The following is a 23,400-nucleotide window of genomic DNA, read 5'->3' as shown; positions in this document are numbered from 1 at the left end:
GGAAGTGACAAGAAAAACAACAGGAAGTGACCAGGAAACAACAGGAAGTGACAAGAAAAACAACAGGAAGTGACCAGGAAACAGCAGGAAGTGACAAGAAAAACAACAGGAAGTGACAAGAAAAACAACAGGAAGTGATCAGGAAAACAACAGGAAATGACCAGGAAACAACAGGAAGTGACCAGAAAACAACAGGAAGTGACCAGGAAACAGCAGGAAGTGACCAGAAAACAACAGGAAGTGACCAGAAAACAACAGGAAGTGACCAGAAAACAACAGGAAGTGACCAGAAAACAACATGTGATGCTCCATCATTTGGCTGCAGCAGCTGGTTTTTTTTGGTTCTTTTATAGTTTGTGTGTTGGCACTCACCACACATGTGCTGTACACACACACACACACACACACACACTCTCACACACACACACACACACACACACACTCTCTCACACACACACACACACACACACACACACACACACTCACACACACACACACTGCTCTTTGTCTGGATGTTGACATTTTCATTTGGACACTGACATTTTCTTTGACTGCAGCTGCTTGTAAACAGTTGCGCTGCTTGTGATGTTGTGGTTTTAAGCTTCGTCTTCATCACATGTTGTCTTCGAACTCAGATGGAAGTCAGTGCTTAACACACATTCATCATCTGACATCTGATCTGGACATCTTTTAGTGGTGTAAAAAAGTGGTTTGTTGCTGCTAAATATTCACATATGCATTATAAACATGTCAATTTCTGATTTTTTTTTCTGACTATGATTGTTTGCTCGTGTGATCAGCTCTAGATGATGTGAAATTATAACCTCATTTGTCAGGAGTGCTGCCTTGGAGTACTTCACTGTCCGAATTCAAACCCCCTCCCTTGTAGACAGTGGTCTGTGTTTTGTGTACCTGAGAATCCTGCTCCAATCACAATGTTCCTGTGCTCCGGGTGGTAGTCCAGCACGAAATGATGGTCTGGAGTCAGCTGGAAGAGGAACGACACAACATGAACAGCCTGCACAGACCACCGACAGAACATGAACAGCCTGCAGAGACCACCAACAGAACATGAACAGCCTGCACAGACCACCAACAGAACATGAACAGCCTGCAGAGACCACCGACAGAACATGAACAGCCTGCAGAGACCACCGACAGAACATGAACAGCCTGCACAGACCACCGACAGAACATGAACAGCCTGCACAGACCACCGACAGAACATGAACAGCCTGAAAGGACCACCAACAGAACATGAACAGCCTGCACAGACCACCGACAGAACATGAACAGCCTGCACAGACCACCGACAGAACATGAACAGCCTGAAAGGACCACCAACAGAACATGAACAGCCTGCACAGACCACCGACAGAACATGAACAGCCTGCACAGACCACCGACAGAACATGAACAGCCTGGAAGGACCACCGACAGAACATGAACAGCCTGCAGAGACCACCGACAGAACATGAACAGCCTGCACAGACCACCGACACAACATGAACAGCCTGCACAGACCACCGACAGAACATGAACAGCCTGCACAGACCACCGACAGAACATGAACAGCCTGGAAGGACCACCGACAGAACATGAACAGCCTGCACAGACCACCGACAGAACATGAACAGCCTGGAAGGACCACCGACAGAACATGAACAGCCTGCACAGACCACCGACAGAACATGAACAGCCTGGAAGGACCACCAACAGAACATGAACAGCCTGGAAGGACCACCGACAGAACATGAACAGCCTGGAAGGACCACCGACAGAACATGAACAGCCTGGAAGGACCACCAACAGAACATGAACAGCCTGGAAGGACCACCGACAGAACATGAACAGCCTGGAAGGACCACCGACAGAACATGAACAGCCTGCACAGACCACCGACAGAACATGAACAGCCTGGAAGGACCACCGACAGAACATGAACAGCCTGGAAGGACCACCGACAGAACATGAACAGCCTGCACAGACCACCGACAGAACATGAACAGCCTGGAAGGACCACCGACAGAACATGAACAGCCTGCACAGACCACCGACAGAACATGAACAGCCTGCAGAGACCACCGACAGAACATGAACAGCCTGGAAGGACCACCAAATGACAGGTTAGAGAGACTGTGGAGGGAACAGTCACTGGAATCAAACTGTCAGATTTAGTCAAAGACAAACCCACTGGTTCGATTGGGAAACAAATAAATATTTTATTTTTTTATTGTTTATAATTTTTTATTTATTGTATTAATTGTTATTTTACTTATTTATTTATTTATTTATTTATTTTCTTTTTATTATACTTTTCTTTTTATTTATTTATTTATTTTATTTATTTTTATTTTTAATTTTTTTTTTTAAATTTAAAAAAAAAAATGTTTGTGTTTTATTTATTTATTCATTTTTCTTTTTCTCTCTCATTTTTTCTTTCTTTTTCTGTTTCTATTTTACGATGGTTCTATTCTAAAGTGAAGGTTTGGTCTACATGATGGTTATGGTTCTAAGGGGGGAGGGGGGTGGCCAGTCTACATTTTTTTTTTTTTATCTTTTAATTTTTTTATTTAAATTAATTAATTAATTAATGTAAAAAAAGAAAACTCTTGGACTCTTTGGCGGGCCGGATTTGGCCCCCGGACCACATGTTTGACACCTGTGACATAAATAAACTGAAAAACAAAGTGTGTTGTGGATGGAAGCTGTTGGAGGTGAGCTCGGTTCACACTGACGTCTTCTTCGTGGGTCACTTCTTTTGTCCGATAAAACCAACGCAGCTTGTGCACATTTGACCCAGAGCACCAGCGCCTTTGTTTCTGCTGCTTTTCATTCAACAATATGCAGACAGAAAAACCGACTGAAGGGAATGAGAGAGGACTGTCCTTGGAACTGCTAAACAAGGACACACACACACACACTGTGAAAATGTGTTGAAAATGCGTTTAACAGGATAAAAGACTCTATTACAGAGGATGTAATGAGCTCTGACAGGACACACTTCGACTGTAGGAACTGAAGGGAATTTCACCCTCCACCGTCTTTTCTTTTCGCTGGAATCGGACAAAACACCGGCTCTGATGTGAGAAACAAGTGTGACTGTGGGGGTTTTCAGGGGCGTCCAACAAAGGTCACACATGTTAGGTTTTCTACAGCTTCACTGTTGTCGCAGCAGTAAAAACTGGAGGGCAGCGTGATACGAAAACACCTGAAAAATAATGTCAGAGTCCACCTGTACATACCACACACTGTAAAAAAAATCTATAATTTAACAGAATTTTCACCGTTTATTCGACAGATTTTTCCTGTATTTTTCAGATACAGGAAAATATCAGTGAAATGACAAAAACAGACTGTGATTTTACATGTCAAATGGAAAAGAACAGGAAAAAACTGGAACTGTGAAGAACCAAAAAACTTAAATTTTTTAAAAGATTTTTTTTCACAGAAAAATCGTTCAAATACATTTACAAATGTATCATCATTTCACAAATATTTCTTTTCTATTTATGAGATTAAACTGTTAATTTAAAATTTAATACCGCAAAAAAATAAAAAATAAAACCAGATAAAATTCCTGACAGTTAACGGTAACAGAAGTATTAGTTCTGTCAGTTGAACCAGACTTGTTTGTTCATTGACAAATATCTTGTGTAATTACAGGAGGTTTCACAACAAAACTGTTGAATAAATGTATTTTTGTGAATGTATAACATGTATAAGCACTGATAAACTGTCCAAATATGTTTAACTATTTTATATTTATATACCTGCTTTCTGCATCTGCTTTTATCTGTTTTTAATGTGTTTGATTTGTTTTTATCTGCTGTATGTAAAGTGTCTTTGAGTTCCATGAAAAGCACTATACAAATAAAATGTATTATTATTATTATTATTAATAAATACAGTTTTTATCAGTGGATTGGACAACTGAGTCTCACTGAAAATTATTTATATATGTATTTATAGGGAATTGGATTGTTTTAATACATGTAAATATTCTTTATTAAACATCAAAAAGTAAAAAAAATATGCAAAATGTCATATAAAGTTAGGGCAAAAAACTGTATTTGAATTATGGAAAATTACTGTATTTTTATGAGATGGTTATTTTCTGTTAATTTACAGTATTTTTTCGGTGCCCTTGCTGCTGGAATAATATGATTTTTTCCACTTTTTAAAAAAATTTTTTTACAGTGCGTATGTACAGACACTAGGCCTGTAACGGTACACAAAATTTTCCGTTCAGTACATTTTCGGTTTTCAAAGCCATGGTTCGTTTTTTTTTTTTTGGTTCGGTACGGAAAGAAAGAAAACCCCTCAAAATGTCTTCAATACATTTATTATGAATTTTTGAACATTTTTCCCCCAATTTTTGGAGACAATGTAGAAAAACAGGAATAATATCATTCTGATGACATATATCAGATAGAAAAATAAAATAAATAATAAATAAGTTTTTATTTATTTCAGTTAATGAAAATGTTTCTTCAATTCTAGTTTTCATCATGTTGTTACTTTTCGTTAATGATAATAACCGACAGCTGATCCGATCATCCGTCAGATTTTTCGGGCCGTCGGACAAAAAATGAGGATGTGCCCTCGACGACTCCTCTGGATTTAAGTCTAATTTTCTAATCTATATTTCTGCTCCTTTACCTTGAGTTCCATCCATAAATATATTTAAAATTCTCAGTGTCACATTCATTAAATGCATGAGACAAAGCTCAGACTAAAAGGACAGAAATACAGCAAATGAAAAAACAACAAAACATCAAACCGAAGGTCAAAACACAGCACACACTGTAAAAAAACAAAGAAAAAAAGTAAAAGAACAGTATTATTCCAGCAGCTGGGGCGCCAAAAAAATCCTGTTAAATAACAGAAAATAACCATCTCATAAAAATACGGTAATTTTCCATAATTCAAATACAGTTTTTTGCCCTAACTTTACATGAGATTTTGCATATTTTTTGACTTTTTAATGTTTAATAAAGAATATTTACATGTATTAAAACGATCCAATTCCCTATAAATATATATATAAATAATTTTCAGTGAGACTCAGTTGTCCAATCCACTGATAAAAACTGTATTTGGACAGTTTATCAGTGCTTATACATGTTATACATTCACAAAAATACATTTATTCAACAGTTTTGTTGTGAAACCTCCTGTAATTACACAAGATATTTGTCAATGAACAAACAAGTCTGGTTCAACTGACAGAACTAATACTTCTATTACCTGTTAACTGTCAGTAATTTTATCTGGTTTTATTTATTTATTTATTTTTACAGTATTAAACTTTAAATTAACAGTTTAATGTCATGAATAGAAAAGAAATATTTGCAAAATTATGATACATTTGCAAATGTATTTGAACTGTATTTTTCTGTGAAAAAAAAATCTTTTAAAAAATGTAAATTTTCTGGTTCTTCACAGTTCCAGTTTTTTCATGTTCTTTTTCATTTGACATGTAAACTCAGTCTGTTCTTTTCATTTCATTGATATTTTCCTGTATCTTAAACATACAGGAAAAACCTGTGAAATAAACAGTGAAAATTCAGTTAAATGACAGCTGTTTTTTACAGTGTATGGTTGGTGTTTACAGGCTGGGGTGTGGGTGATGGGTGGTGCTGGTTCTGACCGTGTACATGCAGCTCTCCACCACAGCAGGTTCAGGGTCCAGACCTGGTAGACAGCGGGCCACGTAGCGCTGCAGGATGTGGATGTCCGACCTGTCTGTCTGCTTGTCTCTCTGCTCTGGGTCGGTCGTACTGCCCATATGGTAGCAGATCTGCAGAACGCACAGCACAACACGTGTACAGCCTTCCATATAAGCTCATCCTTTCACTCTATTTAGTACGGTGGCCCAGAGGTGCAAGAGCCCAAAAAAATATCCACTGTAAGAAAAAAAGAGAACAGACCAAAAAAATATCCACTGTAAGAAAAAAAGAGAACAGACCAAAAAAATATCCACTATAAGAAAAAAAAGAGAACACACCAAAAAAATATCCACTATAAGAAAAAAAACAGAACAGACCAAAAAAATATCCACTATAAGAAAAAAAAAGAGAGCAGACCAAAAAAATATCCACTATAAGAAAAAAAAAGAAAACAGCCCAAAAAATTATCCACTATAAGAAAAAAAAGAGAACAGACCAAAAAAATATCCACTATAAGAAAAAAAAGACAACAGACCAAAAAAATATCCACTATAAGAAAAAAAAAGAAAACAGCCCAAAAAATTATCCACTATAAGAAAAAAACCAGAACAGACCAAAAAAATATCCACTATAAGAAAAAAAAGAGAACAGACCAAAAAAATATCCACTATAAGAAAAAAAACAGAACAGACCAAAAAAATATCCACTATAAGAAAAAAAAGAGAACAGACCAAAAAAATATCCACTATAAGAAAAAAAACAGAACAGACCAAAAAAATATCCACTATAAGAAAAAAAAAGAGAGCAGACCAAAAAAATATCCACTATAAGAAAAAAAAAGAAAACAGCCCAAAAAATTATCCACTATAAGAAAAAAAAGAGAACAGACCAAAAAAATATCCACTATAAGAAAAAAAAGAGAGCAGACCAAAAAATTATCCACTATAAGAAAAAAAAAGAAAACAGCCCAAAAAATTATCCACTATAAGAAAAAAAAGAGAACAGACCAAAAAACTAGAAGCACTCGGAGAGCGCAGACCTCCGCCAAGGCTGATCAGTGGCCCCCCCCGTGGGCCCCCCCACGCCAAGGAGGTTATGTTTTTGCCAGGGTTTGTTTGTCTGTCCGTTAGTGTGCAACATAACTCAAAAAGTTATGGACAGATTTGGATGAAATTTTCAGGGTTTGTTGGAAATGGGCCCCCCCGTGGGCCCCCCCACCCCCGATCACCCCCAAAATTTAATCATTTCTTCCTTATCCCATTTCCAACAAACCCTCAAAATTTCATCCAAATCTGTCCATAACTTTTTGAGTTTTGTTGCACACTAACGGACAAACAAACAAACAAACAAACAAACAAACAAACAAACCCTGGCAAAAACAGAACCTCCTTGGCGGAGGTAATTATCCATTATAAGAAAACAAAACAAAACAAAAACATCATCCACTTTTTCAGTTAGGGGGCGCTGTTTACCCAAAGGTCTCTTGTTTTAAAATTAAGGCCACCACAAAAAATAAAAGCATAGGCTGAAAATTTTTAAGTCCTTCAGCTAATGTGGCTAATGCTAACAAAGTAACCCACCAGAAGTGGAGGATGGAGCACTAAAAATAAAATTAGTTTAAAAATATATAGTGGATAATTTTTTGGTCCGTTTTCTTTTTTTCTTATAGTGGATAATTTTTTGGGCTGCTCTCTTTTTTTTCTTATAGTGGATAATTTTTTGGGCTGCTCTCTTTTTTTTCTTATAGTGGATAATTTTTTGGGCTGCTGTCTTTTTTTTTCTTATAGTGGATAATTTGGGTTCTTGCACCTCTGGGCCACCGTAGCGCAGGTTTGTGTGTGGTGTTGTCTGTTTGTTGATAAAACAAATAAAAACAAAGTATTAAAAACAGAAAGAATCCACTGTTCTTACACAGAATGTGTCTGTGACCTGAGGACAGTCTGGACGTGGAATAAGCCAGGGCTGTCAAACATGTGTCCCAGGGGCCAAATATGGCCCCCCCAAAGGTTCCAGTCCAACCCCTGGGATGAATTTACAAAGTGCAAAAATTCCACAGTCTTGAACTGAATTAAGAAAAAAAAAAAAAAAAAAAAAAAATTAATTTTTTTTCTTTGTTTTGGTGCAAAATATAACATTAAATTATGGAAAAAAAATTTACATTTACAAACTATCCTGTAAAAATAAAATGTGAATAACCTAGAATAGAATAGAATTCTGCAAAAAAAGTTTACCTTGAATTAAGGAAAAATGTTGAATTAAGCAAAAAAAAAAAAATCTTCAATTAAGTAAAAAAAAAAATCTTGTATTAAGCAAAAAAAATAAATAAATCTTGAATTAAGCCAAAAAAACTCCTCAAATTTAGCAAAAAATGTTGAATTAAGCTAAAAATCTTGAATTAACAACTTAAATGTTTGTCTTTGTTTTAGTGCAAAAAAATAACTTTAAGTTATGAAACTCTTTCCATTTCCAAACTCTCCTGTTCCAATAAAATGTGACTAACCTGAACAAATGTGTCCAACCTGAAATGTCTGTATTAAATTCAGTCCAGTTTGAACTCTTTTCTTCCTGTTCCTCAGTGTTTAGTGTCTTTGGAGATCTGATCCAGAATGCACATGGACTAATGAGAAGTGGAGGAAGAAGACTGAGAAAATTACACTGATTTATCTGAAGAAATGTCCGTTTTTTCAGCTTATTCACATAGTTTATAAAAGTAAGCATTTTCATAATGTAAGGATGTTTTTTGGCACTAAAACAAAGACAAAAATTTGGAGTGCTCATTATTTATGGGTTACTCTGTAATGACATGCTTAAATTTGGGCATTTTTTCTTCATTTTGTTCCTTTGTTTTCCATAGTTTGACTTTTTTTCCGGTCATTCTACACATGTATCCAAGCTTAATGAAGTCCTTTTTCTTATTTGGCGTCTTCCCGGTGCTGCCGTGGCGTACCTTCATCAGTCCGGGGTATTCGTTGGACGGCAGGCCGTAGATGTCGTCTTTGGACTCCTCACACTCCGTCACCAGGAAACAGGGGAAGCGTTTGGTCACGGCGTACGTTCCAGGACATTTCTCCTTCCAGTAGCACACGTTTATTTTCACCACCTACAAAAACAAAGCCAGCACAGTTCCATAATCCACATTCAGTCTGATGTGAGCTAAAGTGGATCCGATCAGTAAAATAATAACATAATTACCTATAAGTAATGACAATCCAAACTATGCTCTTTGTTTTAGTGCCAAATATCACATTAACATTGGGCCAAAAGCGTCGCACCGATGGTTCCAATCTGACCCCTGGGATGTTTTTGCAAAGTCAAAAATTCCACAGCCTTGAACTGAATTGAGCAAATAAATCAATCAATCAATCAATCTTGAATTAAGAAAAAAAAAATTTTGAATTTAGCAAAAAAATTAGCACATTATTTAAATAAAAATTATGTGAATAACCTGAAAAAATTAACTTTCTTAAGAAAAATAATTGCAATTTTCACAGTATTCTCGCCAAACTTCTCATTTGTCCATGTGCATTTTGGACCAGATCTACAAACACTACATTTTCTCCTTGGCTTTTGAAACCATGTGAGATGTTTGAAGGTACTATCGTCATTCGATTGTTTTTATTTGGTACTGGTTTATTGTTCTTATTTATCTATTTACTTATTTATTTGTTTTGCTGTTTTTAATTGTATGTTTTTTTAATCTATTGTTGTATTTTATTCTTTTATTTTGGGTTTTATTTATCCTTCTGTATAGCACTTCTTTCTATTTTGTACACTGCAAAAAAAAATCTGTAATTTAACAGAATTTTCACTGTTTGACAGATTTTTCCTGTATTCCTGTATCTGAAAAATACAGGAAAATATTAATGAAATGATAAAAACAGACTGTGATTTTACATGTCAAATGGAAAAGAACACAAAACAACTGTAACTGTGAAGAACCAAAAATATTCCATTTTTTAAAAGAATTTTTTTCTTTTTTCTCAGAAAAATACAGTTCAAATACATTTGCAAATGTATCATAATTTCACAAATATTTCTTTTCTATTTATGAGATTAAACTGTTAAAGTTTAATACTTAAAAAAAATAATCTAACAAGATAAAATTACTGACAGTTAACGGTAACAGAAGTATTAGTTCTGTCAGCTGAACCAGACTTGTTTGTTAATTGACAAATATCTTGTGTAATTACAGGAGGTTTCACAACAAAAATGTTGAATAAATGTATTTTTGTGAATGTATAACATGTATAAGCACTGATAAACTGTCCAAATACAGTTTTTATCAGTGGATTGGACAACTGAGTCTCACTGAAAATTATTTATATATATATTTATAGGGAATTGGATTGTTTTAATACATGTAAATATTCTTTATTAAACATTAAAAAGTAAAAAAAAATATGCAAAATGTCATGTAAAGTTAGGGCAAAAAACTGTATTTTAATTATGGAAAATTACCATATTTTTATGAAATGGTTATTTTCTGTTATTTAACAGGATTTTTTTGGTGCCCCTGCTGCCGGAATAATCCTGTTTTTTTATGTTTTTTTTTTTTTTTTACAGTGTACAGTTTGTATGTCTTTAAATGTGTTCTTGTATTTTATTCTTCTATTTTGGTTTTAATTCTTCTTCTGTACAGAACTGTGGTCCACTGCGGTCGTTTTAAAGTGCTTTACAAATAAAGTTGGATTAGATAAATAAAAATTCTCTCAACTGTTACAGCAAAATTCCACATGATTTAAAAAGTGGACGAACAGGCGGAATACAGATGAAAATGGAATGTTTAGACCAGAAGGACGCTGCGTTTGAGTGTGTTCAGCCGATATATGAGTGTACAGTGGGTACACACACACACACACACACACACACACACACACACACACACACCTCCTTATGTGTGTGTTTTGGTTTTTCTCTAATACAATCCCATCTATAAAAAGGAACTCCTCGGTGGTAATGAGACAATGAGGCTTTAATGAAGCGTCCACATGGTGGTCCGAACGCTGTCCGTCTGATCAGGACCCCTAACCCTGACCCTAACCCTGACCCCTGACCCTGACCCCTGACCCTAACTCTAACCCTAACCCCAGCCCTAACCCTGACCCCTGACCCTAACCCCTGACCCCTAACCCTGACCCTAACCCTAACCCCAGCCCTAACCCTGACCCCTGACCCTAACCCCTGACCCTGACCCCTGACCCTAACTCTAACCCTAACCCCAGCCCTAACCCTGACCCCTAACCCTGACCCCTAACCCTGACCCCAGCCCTAACCCTGACCCTTTCACTGGACTGAACTGCCTGTGCGCTCATTCTGGAACCATCACACTTCAGACTACGGTGGTGGCGCTTCACTGAGCCAATGAGCGACCAGTTCACTGAGCCGTGGCATTCCCCTGCACCCCCACAGCCCCCCCACCCCCCCAGCCTGCTGCTAGTCTGAATAATGCAGTTCCAATATCAGCTGTCTGCTCGTTTCTCCATCACTTTCTTTTTCTCAGGCTGGGTGGCACATGTCCGTCAGACGGACAAATCCTGCTTTTTGCTGAGTCAGCTGTGTTTAAGTATAAATAAAAAAAAAAATAAAAAGAAAGAAAGAAAGAAAGAAAGAAAATAAAACAATTACAAAAAAAAAATACTAAAAATGAAAATGAAAAAAAAAAAAGACTGAAAAATTAAATAAATAAAATAAAAATTAAAATAATAAATAAATAATTAAATAAAATAAATAAATTTAAAAAATAAAATAAAATAAAAAATAATTTAAAATATATATTAAAAAATAAAAATAAAATACAATTAAAAAATAAAAATAAAATAAATAAATAACAAATACATAAATAAATAACAAATAAAGAAATGAATAAATTAATTAAATACATTTTAAAATAAATAACATAAAATAATAAAAAATATGTTAAAAAAACAAAATAAATAAATGAAAATTACAAAATTACAATAAATAAATAAATAAATAAAATAAAACACATTTTTAAATAAACAAACAAATATAAATCGATAAAAAGGATGAGTGCTGCTTTGGTTTTAGTGCCGTACAGGTCCACCAGCGCCCCCTCCAGGTCTCCAGGGGCTGTGTCAGGCCTTTCAGCTCCATCCAGGACTTCCACAGGTTCAGACTTGTCCAGTTTTGCGTCCTCTCTCTGTGTGTGAACACCTGTCTACAGCCGGTTCTAAACTGCTGTTCTCTCAGGTTCCACATCCAGTCTGATGTGGTCTGCAGTGGACCAGACCGGTCCAGTAAGAACAGAAGAACCTGTTTCCTAAACCTGTGGAATACCTCCAGTGGCAGCTGCAGGTTGACGTGGTCCAGAACTCTGCCGGTCCAGGGTCCGGCCGTGATGACCAGGCTCTTGGCTCGGTAGACTCCTGCAGAGGTGGTCACTGTGACCACGGGCCCGGGCTGGATGTCCGTCACCCGGGCCTGGTCCCTGATGACCCCGCCCATCTTCCGAAACTGATCCTGTTGAAAACAGAGGGTCACTAAATGTAGGAGGTCACCATAGGTATTTATACATGTATGTATGACGTAGGGCTGCGTATCGGCAACAATCTGTCGATATGATATAAATCACAATACTAGGATCACCATACCATATATCACGATATATCATTAATACTGTTAAAAAGGCAATTTTTTGGTTCTTTTTTTTTTTTTTCTAAGATTATTTCCTGGAAAAATTGAATTACACCAGAAATCTGCACAAATACTAAACACATTTTTATTTGATCGGAACAGGAGCTAACGTTCTATCACAACATGTTTGTAATTCTGCTGGTTTCCACAGGAACCACCATCTGCAGCTCAGACAGTTCAAAGTGCTTTTAGGACAGAACCATGATTTAATACAACAGCCTTAAATAATAATAAGTGAGGTATACACCATAAAGAAAACCAAAAACACAAAAATGAACCGAAACAATATCTGCATTAAATTAATACTGAACAGTGTCCTGTTTCCCTGCACTGTAAAAAAAAAAAAATCCGTAATTTAACAGAATTTTCTCTGTTTATTTGACAGATTTTTAAAATTATTTTTAAGATACAGAAAAATATCAGTGAAATGACACAAACAGACTGATTTTACATGTCAAATGGAAAAGATCAGGAAAAAACTGGAACTGTGAAGAACCAGAAAATTTCAATTTTTTAAAAGAATTTTTTTCTTTTTTCACAGAAAAATACACTTAAAATACATTTGCAAATTTAGCGTAATTTCACAAATATTCATTTTCTATTCATGTGATTAAACTGTTAATTTAAAGTTTAATCCTGTAAAATAAATAAATAAATAAAACCAGATAAAATTCCTGACAGTTAACGGTAACAGAAGTATTAGTTCTGTCAGTTGAACCAGACTTGTTTGTTAATTGACAAATATCTTGTGTAATTACAGGAGGTTTCACAACAAAAATGTTGAATAAATGTATTTTTGTGAATGTATAACATGTATAAGCACTGATAAACTGTCCAAATACAGTTTTTATCAGTGGATTGGACAACTGAGTCTCATTGAAAATTATTTATATATATATTTATAGGGAATTGGATTGTTTTAATACATGTAAATATTCTTTATTAAACATTAAAAAGTCAAAAAAAATATGTAAAATCTCATGTAAAGTTAGGGCAAAAAACTGTATTTGAATTATGGAAAATTACTGTATTTTTATGAGATGGTTATTTTCGGTTATTTAACAGGATTTTTTTGGCACCCCAGCTGCCGGAATAATATCGTTTTTTAAGTTTTTTAAATATTTTTTTTACAGTGTGGACAGTGTTGGTGTTCTGTGTGGTACCTGTGCGGTCTTCAGGGCCCGGTCCGCGTACAGAACTCCTGCCGTTACGTCCACCACCGCTCCGTCTCCGTCCGCCAGCCTGACGTTGGGGATGTGTCGGCTGAAGTTGTCTGGGGTCAGAACCACCATCGGAACCTGGTTTTTCTCCAGAGTGTTCTTGATGTTCTGGAAACTCTGACTGTCCTCTGGACCCATCACCAACAGACCTGTTTGTCTACCACGGAAAAGAGTCCACCTTTAACCTTTAAACACCCAAACGTCCACCTTTAACCTTTAAACACCCAAACGTCCACCTTTAACCTTTAAACACCCAAACGTCCACCTTTAACCTTTAAACACCCAAACGTCCACCTTTAACCTTTAAACACCCAAACGTCCACCTTTAACCTTTAAACACCCAAACGTCCACCTTTAACCTTTAAACACCCAAATGTCCACCTTTAACCTTTAAACACCCAAACGTCCACCTTTAACCTTTAAACACCCAAACGTCCACCTTTAACCTTTAAACACCCAAACGTCCACCTTTAACCTTTAAACACCCAAACGTCCACCTTTAACCTTTAAACACCCAGACGTCCACCTTTAACCTTTAAACACCCAAACGTCCACCTTTAACCTTTAAACACCCAAACGTCCACCTTTAACCTTTAAACACCCAAACGTCCACCTTTAACCTTTAAACACCCAAACGTCCACCTTTAACCTTTAAACACCCAAACGTCCACCTTTAACCTTTAAACACCCAAACGTCCACCTTTAACCTTTAAACACCCAAACGTCCACCTTTAACCTTTAAACACCCAAACGTCCACCTTTAACCTTTAAACACCCAAACGTCCACCTTTAACCTTTAAACACCCAGACGTCCACCTTTAACCTTTAAACACCCAAACGTCCACCTTTAACCTTTAAACACCCAAACGTCCACCTTTAACCTTTAAACACCCAAACGTCCACCTTTAACCTTTAAACACCCAGACGTCCACCTTTAACCTTTAAACACCCAAACGTCCACCTTTAACCTTTAAACACCCAAACGTCCACCTTTAACCTTTAAACACCCAAACGTCCACCTTTAACCTTTAAACACCCAAACGTCCACCTTTAACCTTTAAACACCCAGACGTCCACCTTTACGTCTTTTTTTCTTATAGTGGATAATTTTTTGGGCTTTTGTCTTTTTTTTCTTATAGTGCATAGTTTTTTGAGCTTTTGTCTTTTTTCTTATAGTGGATAGTTTTTTGGGCTTTTGTCTTTTTTTTCTTATAGTGCATAGTTTTTTGAGCTTTTGTCTTTTTTCTTATAGTGGATAGTTTTTTGGGCTTTTGTCTTTTTTTTCTTATAGTGGATAATTTTTTCGGCTGTTGTCTTTTTTTCTTATAGTGGATAGTTTTTTGGGCTTTTGTCTTTTTTTCTTATAGTGCATAGTTTTTTGAGCTTTTGTCTTTTTTCTTATAGTGGATCATTTTTTGGGCTTTTGTCTTTTTTTTCTTATAGTGGATAATTTTTTGAGCTTTTGTCTTTTTTTCTTATAGTGGATAATTTTTTGGGCTTTTGTCTTTTTTTTCTTATAGTGGATAATTTTTTGAGCTTTTGTCTTTTTTTCTTATAGTGGATCATTTTTTGGGCTTTTGTCTTTTTTTTCTTATAGTGGATAATTTTTTGAGCTTTTGTCTTTTTTTCTTATAGTGGATCATTTTTTGGGCTTTTGTCTTTTTTTTCTTATAGTGGATAATTTTTGGGGCTTTTGTCTTTTTTTCTTATAGTGGATAATTTTTTGGGCTTTTGTCTTTTTTTTCATATAGTGGATAATTTTTTGGGCTGTTGCCCCTCTGGACCACCGTCTGAATAAAAAACATTTGCAGATGAAGGAAGTTCTGTAACCACTGACAACCACATGCATGTGGACTCTGTGGAAACCACCAGGTGACTTACAGGTGTTTTGTAATGAGTTCTCCCAGACGTTAACAGCGTCTAACGGGTCTAATTAAAGCGCTAACTCTGCTCCATGCACATGTGTTCTGTGGCTGCTGTTGCTGTGAACTGCTGTGTCTGCTGGTTTCTCCTTTTCTGTGACCAGCTGAAGGAACTCAGGGTATGTGTTCAGACCACAGCTCCTACCAGCTGCTCAGTGTGGACTGTGGTGGACCTCCTCCTCCGTCAGCGTCCTGTCTGTGCTCTGTGACCTCACACCCTGTTTATCAGCTCATGCTGCTACAGCGTGCGTTTGCAGTTAATGTTTGACTGGAACCACAGTCTGTTTTATGGACGTTCACAGTAAATGTGCACTTTGGAGTCACACTCAGGGCTTTTAGAGCAGACGCTGGTTGGAGTGGAAAACCTCCTCCACCTCCTCCACCTGACCCAGGCCTTCACACCTACAGTCGGTCTGTGTTGGAGAACTTCTACTGCAGCTCCAGTTTCAGACCTTCTGTTTTCTCTTCTTAAACTGCGGCCTTATCTGTTCCTTCTGCATTTGTTCACAGGATTTACACGGTTTTAGAAGCACGGCTGCTGCATTCAGTTTATGAAAGGTGCGGAAAGCAGCGCCTGACTCTGGTCCCATACATATATACCCTCATATATATACCCTCATACATATCCTCATATATACCCTCATGTATACCCTCATATATACCCTCATGTATACCCTCATATATACCCTCATATATGCCCTCATGTATATCCTCATACATACCCTCATGTATACCCTCATACATACCCTCATGTATACCCTCATACATACCCTCATGTATACCCTCATACATACCCTCATACATACCCTCATGTATACCCTCATACATACCCTCATGTATATACCCTCATACATACCCTCATATATATACCCTCATACATACCCTCATATATATACCCTCATATATACCCTCATGTATACACTCATACATATCCTCATGTATACCCTCATATATACCCTCATGTATACCCTCATATATACCCTCATGTATACACTCATACATACCCTCATATATATACCCTCATATATACCCTCATGTATACCCTCATATATACCCTCATGTATACCCTCATATATACCCTCATGTATACCCTCATATATACCCTCATGTATACACTCATACATACCCTCATATATATACCCTCATACATACCCTCATATATATACCCTCATACATACCCTCATTTATACCCTCATATATACTCTCATATACATCCTCATTCATACCCTCATATATACCCTCATGTATACCCTCATATATACCCTCATTTATACCCTCATGTATACCCTCATATATACCCTCATATATACCCTCATGTATACCCTCATACATACCCTCATGTATACCCTCATGTATACCCTCATGTATATCCTCATACATATCCTCATAAATATCCTCATATATACCCTCATGTATATCCTCATACATATCCTCATATATACCCTCATGTATACCCTCATATATACCCTCATGTATACCCTCATATATACCCTCATATATGCCCTCATGTATACCCTCATACATACCCTCATGTATACCCTCATACATACCCTCATGTATACCCTCATACATACCCTCATGTATACCCTCATGTATACCCTCATACATACCCTCATGTATACCCTCATACATACCCTCATACATACCCTCATGTATACCCTCATACATACCCTCATATATACCCTCATGTATACTCTCATGTATATCCTCATACATATCCTCATAAATATCCTCATATATACCCTCATGTATACCCTCATACATATCCTCATATATACCCTCATGTATACCCTCATATATACCCTCATGTATACCCTCATACATGCCCTCATATATGCCCTCATGTATACCCTCATGTATACCCTCATACATATCCTCATATATACTCTCATGTATACCCTCATACATATCCTCATATATACCCTCATATATACCCTCATGTATGCCCTCATACATACCCTCATGTAAACTCTCATACATATCCTCATATATACCCTCATGTATACCCTCATACATATCCTCATATATACCCTCATACATACCCTCATGTATACCCTCATACATATCCTCATATATACCCTCATACATACCCTCATATATACCCTCATACATACCCTCATGTATACCCTCATACATACCCTCATCTATACCCTCATACATACCCTCATGTATACCCTCATACATACCCTCATATATACCCTCATGTATACCCTCATACATATCCTCATATATACCCTCATATATATACCCTCATGTATACCCTCATACATACCCTCATACATATCCTCATATATAGCCTCATATATACCCTCATACATACCCTCATGTATACCCTCATACATATCCTCATATATACCCTCATGTATACCCTCATACATATCCTCATATATACCCTCATACATACCCTCATGTATACCCTCATACATATCCTCATATATACCCTCATACATACCCTCATATATACCCTTATACATACCCTCATGTATACCCTCATACATACCCTCATGTATACCCTCATACATACCCTCATGTATACCCTCATACATACCCTCATACATACCCTCATGTATACCCTCATGTATACCCTCATATATACCCTCATTTATACCCTCATACATACCCTCATGTATACCCTCATACATATCCTCATATATACCCTCATGTATACCCTCATATATACCCTCATTTATACCCTCATGTATACCCTCATACATACCCTCATGTATACCCTCATACATACCCTCATATATACCCTCATGTATACCCTCATACATACCCTCATATATACCCTCATGTATACTCTCATACATACCCTCATATATACCCTCATGTATACCCTCATACATACCCTCATATATACCCTCATACATACCCTCATGTATACCCTCATGTATACCCTCATACATATCCTCATGTATACCCTCATGTATACCCTCATACATACCCTCATGTATACCCTCATGTATACCCTCATACATACCCTCATGTATACCCTCATGTATACCCTCATGTATACCCTCATGTATACCCTCATACATACCCTCATGTATACCCTCATACATACCCTCATGTATACCCTCATACATACCCTCATGTATACCCTCATGTATACCCTCATATATACCCTCATGTATACCCTCATACATACCCTCATGTATACCGTCATGTATACCCTCATGTATACCCTCATGTATACCCTCATACATATCCTCATATATACCCTCATGTATACCCTCATACATACCCTCATGTATACCCTCATGTATACCCTCATGTATACCCTCATACATACCCTCATGTATACCCTCATGTATACCCTCATACATACCCTCATGTATACCCTCATACATACCCTCATGTATACCCTCATACATACCCTCATGTATACCCTCATGTATACCCTCATATATACCCTCATGTATACCCTCATACATACCCTCATGTATACCGTCATGTATACCCTCATGTATACCCTCATGTATACCCTCATACATATCCTCATATATGCCCTCATGTATACCCTCATACATACCCTCATGTATACCCTCATGTATACCCTCATGTATACCCTCATATATACCCTCATGTATACCCTCATGTATACCCTCATACATACCCTCATGTATACCCTCATGTATACCCTCATACATACCCTCATGTATACCCTCATGTATACCCTCATACATACCCTCATATATACCCTCATGTATACCCTCATGTATACCCTCATTCATACCCTCATATATACCCTCATGTATACCCTCATGTATACCCTCATACATACCCTCATATATACCCTCATGTATACCCTCATGTATACCCTCATACATACCCTCATGTATACCCTCATGTATACCCTCATACATACCCTCATATATACCCTCATACATACCCTCATATATACCCTCATGTATACCCTCATGTATACCCTCATACATACCCTCATATATACCCTCATACATACCCTCATGTATACCCTCATGTATACCCTCATACATACCCTCATATATAACCTGTTTCAGGTTTAGTCTGGGTGTCTGGCCTCATACTTATAGAAGTGCTATGAGTGTGTGTTATTACTGACAATCAGCCAAAGTCCAACCATGATCACATGACCACATGGTCACATGACCACATGACCACATGACCACATGACCACATGGTCACATGACCAGTTGACGGCGTTCGGTCCTGCAGTCTCAGGGCGAGGGGCTGTGTGTGAAACGTAGGGTCTGGTGCTTTAATGTGTCTGATGGATGGTGGGGTCGGCCTTTGCCAGCAGTGTTTTGTGCAGACTGCCCTGAACATCTGTCAGCTGACAGAAGAACACACACACCAGACTACCGGCCGCACACATTCATCAACACACTTTATGAGCACGTCTGTGTGTTTACGAGTGTGTGACGGGGAAGGAAAGCGGAGTATGTGTGGAGTCGTAAATATGACAGGCAGGACGACTGAGCGGCGGCACTAGTTTGTCTGTCGGATTCACCCGCGGTGGTTTTAGATAAACGGGTTCGGGCTCGGTTCAGCCGGTTTTCTACGTTTGTGGAGGCGGAGACACAGCACGGCCTCTGCATTTGTCATTTTTTCCAGCCCAAGGGCACAGGTGGCCTTCAGACGGGACCCATCAGTCATGAGCAGTGGACGGGAGGCGCTCAGCCTTTTCGGGGGGTGGGGTGGGGGGGGTACATAATGTGGGCGGGGCTTAGGATCATGAACTCTTTACCTTCAGACACATAATGAATGATTGTGTTCTTCAAACCATCAGTGCTGTTGGTTGGGCTGTAACACAACATCTTTTTAATTTTATTTAGTATTTAATATATACAATCAAAAAACCAAGTGTGTTTTTTTTCTTCAATTTCATTCAGTTTACATCTTATTTTGTTTGTGTTGCTCATTATTTGTCTTTTTTTTAAACTGTTTTTGTTTATTTTATTGATTACTTTGGCTACTTTTTCTTCATTTTCTTGCTTATTTTATTCTTTTTTTTTTTTTTTTTTGGTTCATTTTAGTCATTTTTTAGGCTAATTTTTTCACATGACTTTTTATTCTTTATTTAAGGAATTGTGCATGTTTCTGTGTCCGATCCTCGTGAACTGGGGGACGGGAGGCGCTCAGCCTTTTTTTAATTTTGGTGGGGGGGTACATAATGTGGGCGGGGCTTAGGATCATGAACTCTTTACCTTCACACACACATAATAAACTGTCGTGTTCTTCAAACCAACAGCGCTGTTTGTTGGGGTGTAATTACGAGCAGGAATGCGCTCCAAGGTTGCTCGCTATATTGACGCCACTGTCATATTTATAAACTCACAAATTCCACCACCGCTCCGCGAATGAAAATCAGAGGTTTACTGAGATGAAAAAACCGCTGCTGCTCCACATTCAGAGGCATCGGAGCTGTCAGGGCTGATTCAGTGATGCCGGAGGTAATGAGAAAGTCATGCATTTATGGCTGCCGTAGATTGAGTTGCTGCTCGTGTGCATACAGCACCTTGAATGTGACAAATGTTCGTGTTCTGGCAAAGCTTTTGTTATGTTCCCTTTAACGGCTTTTTTCTGTGTGTGTCAGTACTGACTGCGTACCTGTACAGTCGGACGCCGGCCTCCCTCTCCAGCTGAGCCCACAGCTCGTAGCACTCGTCCATCATGTGGGTGTAGAAGTCCTGGGGGTAGGCCTTCCGGATGATGCGGGTCTGTCCGTGGGAGCTGCCCCTGGTGTGGGGAAGGACGAACTGGAGAACAGACACCACACCCACTCAGTTTAGAACACACACCACAATGTGGAACAGTCTTTCTCTAATGGGGGTATGCGTACCCCCCAGGGGTACTTAGAAGAAGCCCAGGGGGTACTTGAATTTTTCTTTAAAAAATACATTAACTAAGTCATCGTGTACTGAATGCAAAATAAAGAAGGCTTACACTGTCGGGGTCAACAGGAAGGGTACGTCCCCAAAATGTCCCCAGTCCGCTGCTATTGACCCTTCGCACGTTACGTCACGTCACGCTCTGTTCGCGCCACAAACGAGACGGCGGAAGTGCTGGACTGCACACTGGACGGCAAACCGACTAATATCAAATTTGATCAGAACGTTGTGGTTTTTGTTGTTTTTTCACCCTGCTTTACTGGTCCAGTGGTCACACACAACAGTTCCATCCATGGTTTCAGCTGGTTCCACACAGAGCCTGGATCTGATGGACCTGATGTTACAGACAGAATAGGCTCTGTTTGGGTCCAGAGCGTTAGCATTAGCTCCACCACATGCTAGCTCGGTGGTAGACTGGGTTAACTCCCATGATCCACTGTGTTCCAGTGTGTGTCATCAGTTCCTTCAGTATCAGCTCTGTTCTAGTGTCTGCCTTTGGACCAGCTCCACTATGTTCTATGTCCTACTGTTCTTGTCCTGATGCTGTTCCGTATGTTCTAGTGGTGGAACTGTTCATATGACTGTGTGTAGACAGTACAAAGGCAGACACTTCAACAGCAGAGCTAATACTGGAGGATACTGAGGACACACACTCACATTATTACACAGTGTTGGTTCATTACAGCTGCTTTTCGTTCCAGTCTGTTTGAGTTTGGATGGCATGATGGGAAACATGTTCAAAACATACACAGCTAGCTAGCTAACGTTAGCTGTATCTGTCCTTTACCATTATGAGATCCATTCCTCTGCCATGAGCACAGTACAGCGACTGGGGGAATCGAACCTGAGACTAAGAACTGGGATCATCCAGACTGTAGTCTGCTTTAGATCACACCTGTGTACGGGGACACTGCATTCAGAACAGAATGGGACAGATCGTCTGCTTTAAACTGGAGGACTTTGCTCGATCCTTAAACCCATCAGGAGGCAGAAGGTATGGGTTGTAGCTAGCCCTGCTATCGCTAGCTTCTCCAAATAGTGTTCTTTGTGCCGTCCACTAAGGTGAGTCACTTTGCAGGACAACTCCAAACCTTTATTTCCAGTGCTGTAGACAGAATCCGTTGCTCATTCATTTGTTTGTTGTGTTGCTTTTGCCGTCACCATGGAACTGCAGCCTTAGTCACATGATCACTGTGACGTCGGTGCAAAGGGTCAATATAATAAAGTCAATAAACAACACAATGTACAATATGACACTAACAAAACTTCAAGTTTCAACTTCAAGTGCAGGAGGCTCTTTTAGAGGAAGTTCTTCAGCGAGTGTATTTTAGAATATATATACTCACCTGAATGTCAACCTGGTTACCAACCCACTGTTTTTAGTTTTGTTTTGTGTTGGTCTGTCTGTTTTTTGTCTTGTGCTGTTTGCAAAGCTGCTGAATACTGGAATTTCCCTGGGGATTAATGAAGTATCTATCTATCTATCTATCTATCTATCTATCTATCTATCTATCTATCTATCTATCTATCTATCTATCTATCTATCTATCTATCTATCGTTCTATCGTTCTATCGTTCTATCTATTGTTCTATCTATGTAATGTCTATGTCACATTAAAATTGTGGAAATAAACAAAACTCAAAGACACAATTCCCTGAACTGTTGAATGAAAACATTTTTAACCAAATTACTGAAGTTTCTAAGAAATGACGAAGAACTGGCTTAAAATTTGACATTTTACTCATCAAACCATTAACCTCTGAATGAAGACCATGTTCTGTAATGAAGGGATAAGAAAATAATAGTTTGTTTTATGACAGAGGGAGAGGAGGAGCTGAAACTTTCCACAGTGGAACACAAACAAAGAGGCGACAGTCCCTTTAAAGTGGAACAGAACTGAAACAAGCTGCAGAATGAGACCATTCTGTGCAGGTTCGGGCCTTTCTCATTATAGACAGTGATTTGAGCCAAAGTTTGAATTTAAAAAAAAAAAAGCATTGATTATAGCTGCATTGGGATAAGTATCAGTGCACTGGTTACCCAAACACCTACCTAAAA

General features: G+C 38.1%; 1 protein-coding gene across 1 annotated transcript in view; it reads right to left on the bottom strand.

Moving 5' to 3' along the window:
- The window catches only part of pipox (pipecolic acid oxidase), a 56,440-nt gene that overhangs the window by 12,124 nt on the left and 20,916 nt on the right, over nt 1-23,400 (bottom strand). Inside the window, exons 2-7 of the mRNA XM_030130213.1 lie at nt 21,061-21,209; nt 13,490-13,703; nt 11,970-12,152; nt 8,620-8,772; nt 5,654-5,803; nt 913-988 (exon numbers count right to left, since the gene is read on the bottom strand). Coding sequence (XP_029986073.1) covers nt 913-988; nt 5,654-5,803; nt 8,620-8,772; nt 11,970-12,152; nt 13,490-13,703; nt 21,061-21,209 — 925 coding nt within the window. The remainder of the gene's footprint in view (nt 1-912; nt 989-5,653; nt 5,804-8,619; nt 8,773-11,969; nt 12,153-13,489; nt 13,704-21,060; nt 21,210-23,400) is intronic.

Source organism: Sphaeramia orbicularis, unplaced genomic scaffold, assembly GCF_902148855.1.
Source record: "Sphaeramia orbicularis unplaced genomic scaffold, fSphaOr1.1, whole genome shotgun sequence".
NCBI classification, from domain to species: domain Eukaryota; kingdom Metazoa; phylum Chordata; class Actinopteri; order Kurtiformes; family Apogonidae; genus Sphaeramia; species Sphaeramia orbicularis.
Note: the sequence above shows the minus strand (reverse complement) of the source record. Positions and strands in the feature narration are given on the sequence as shown.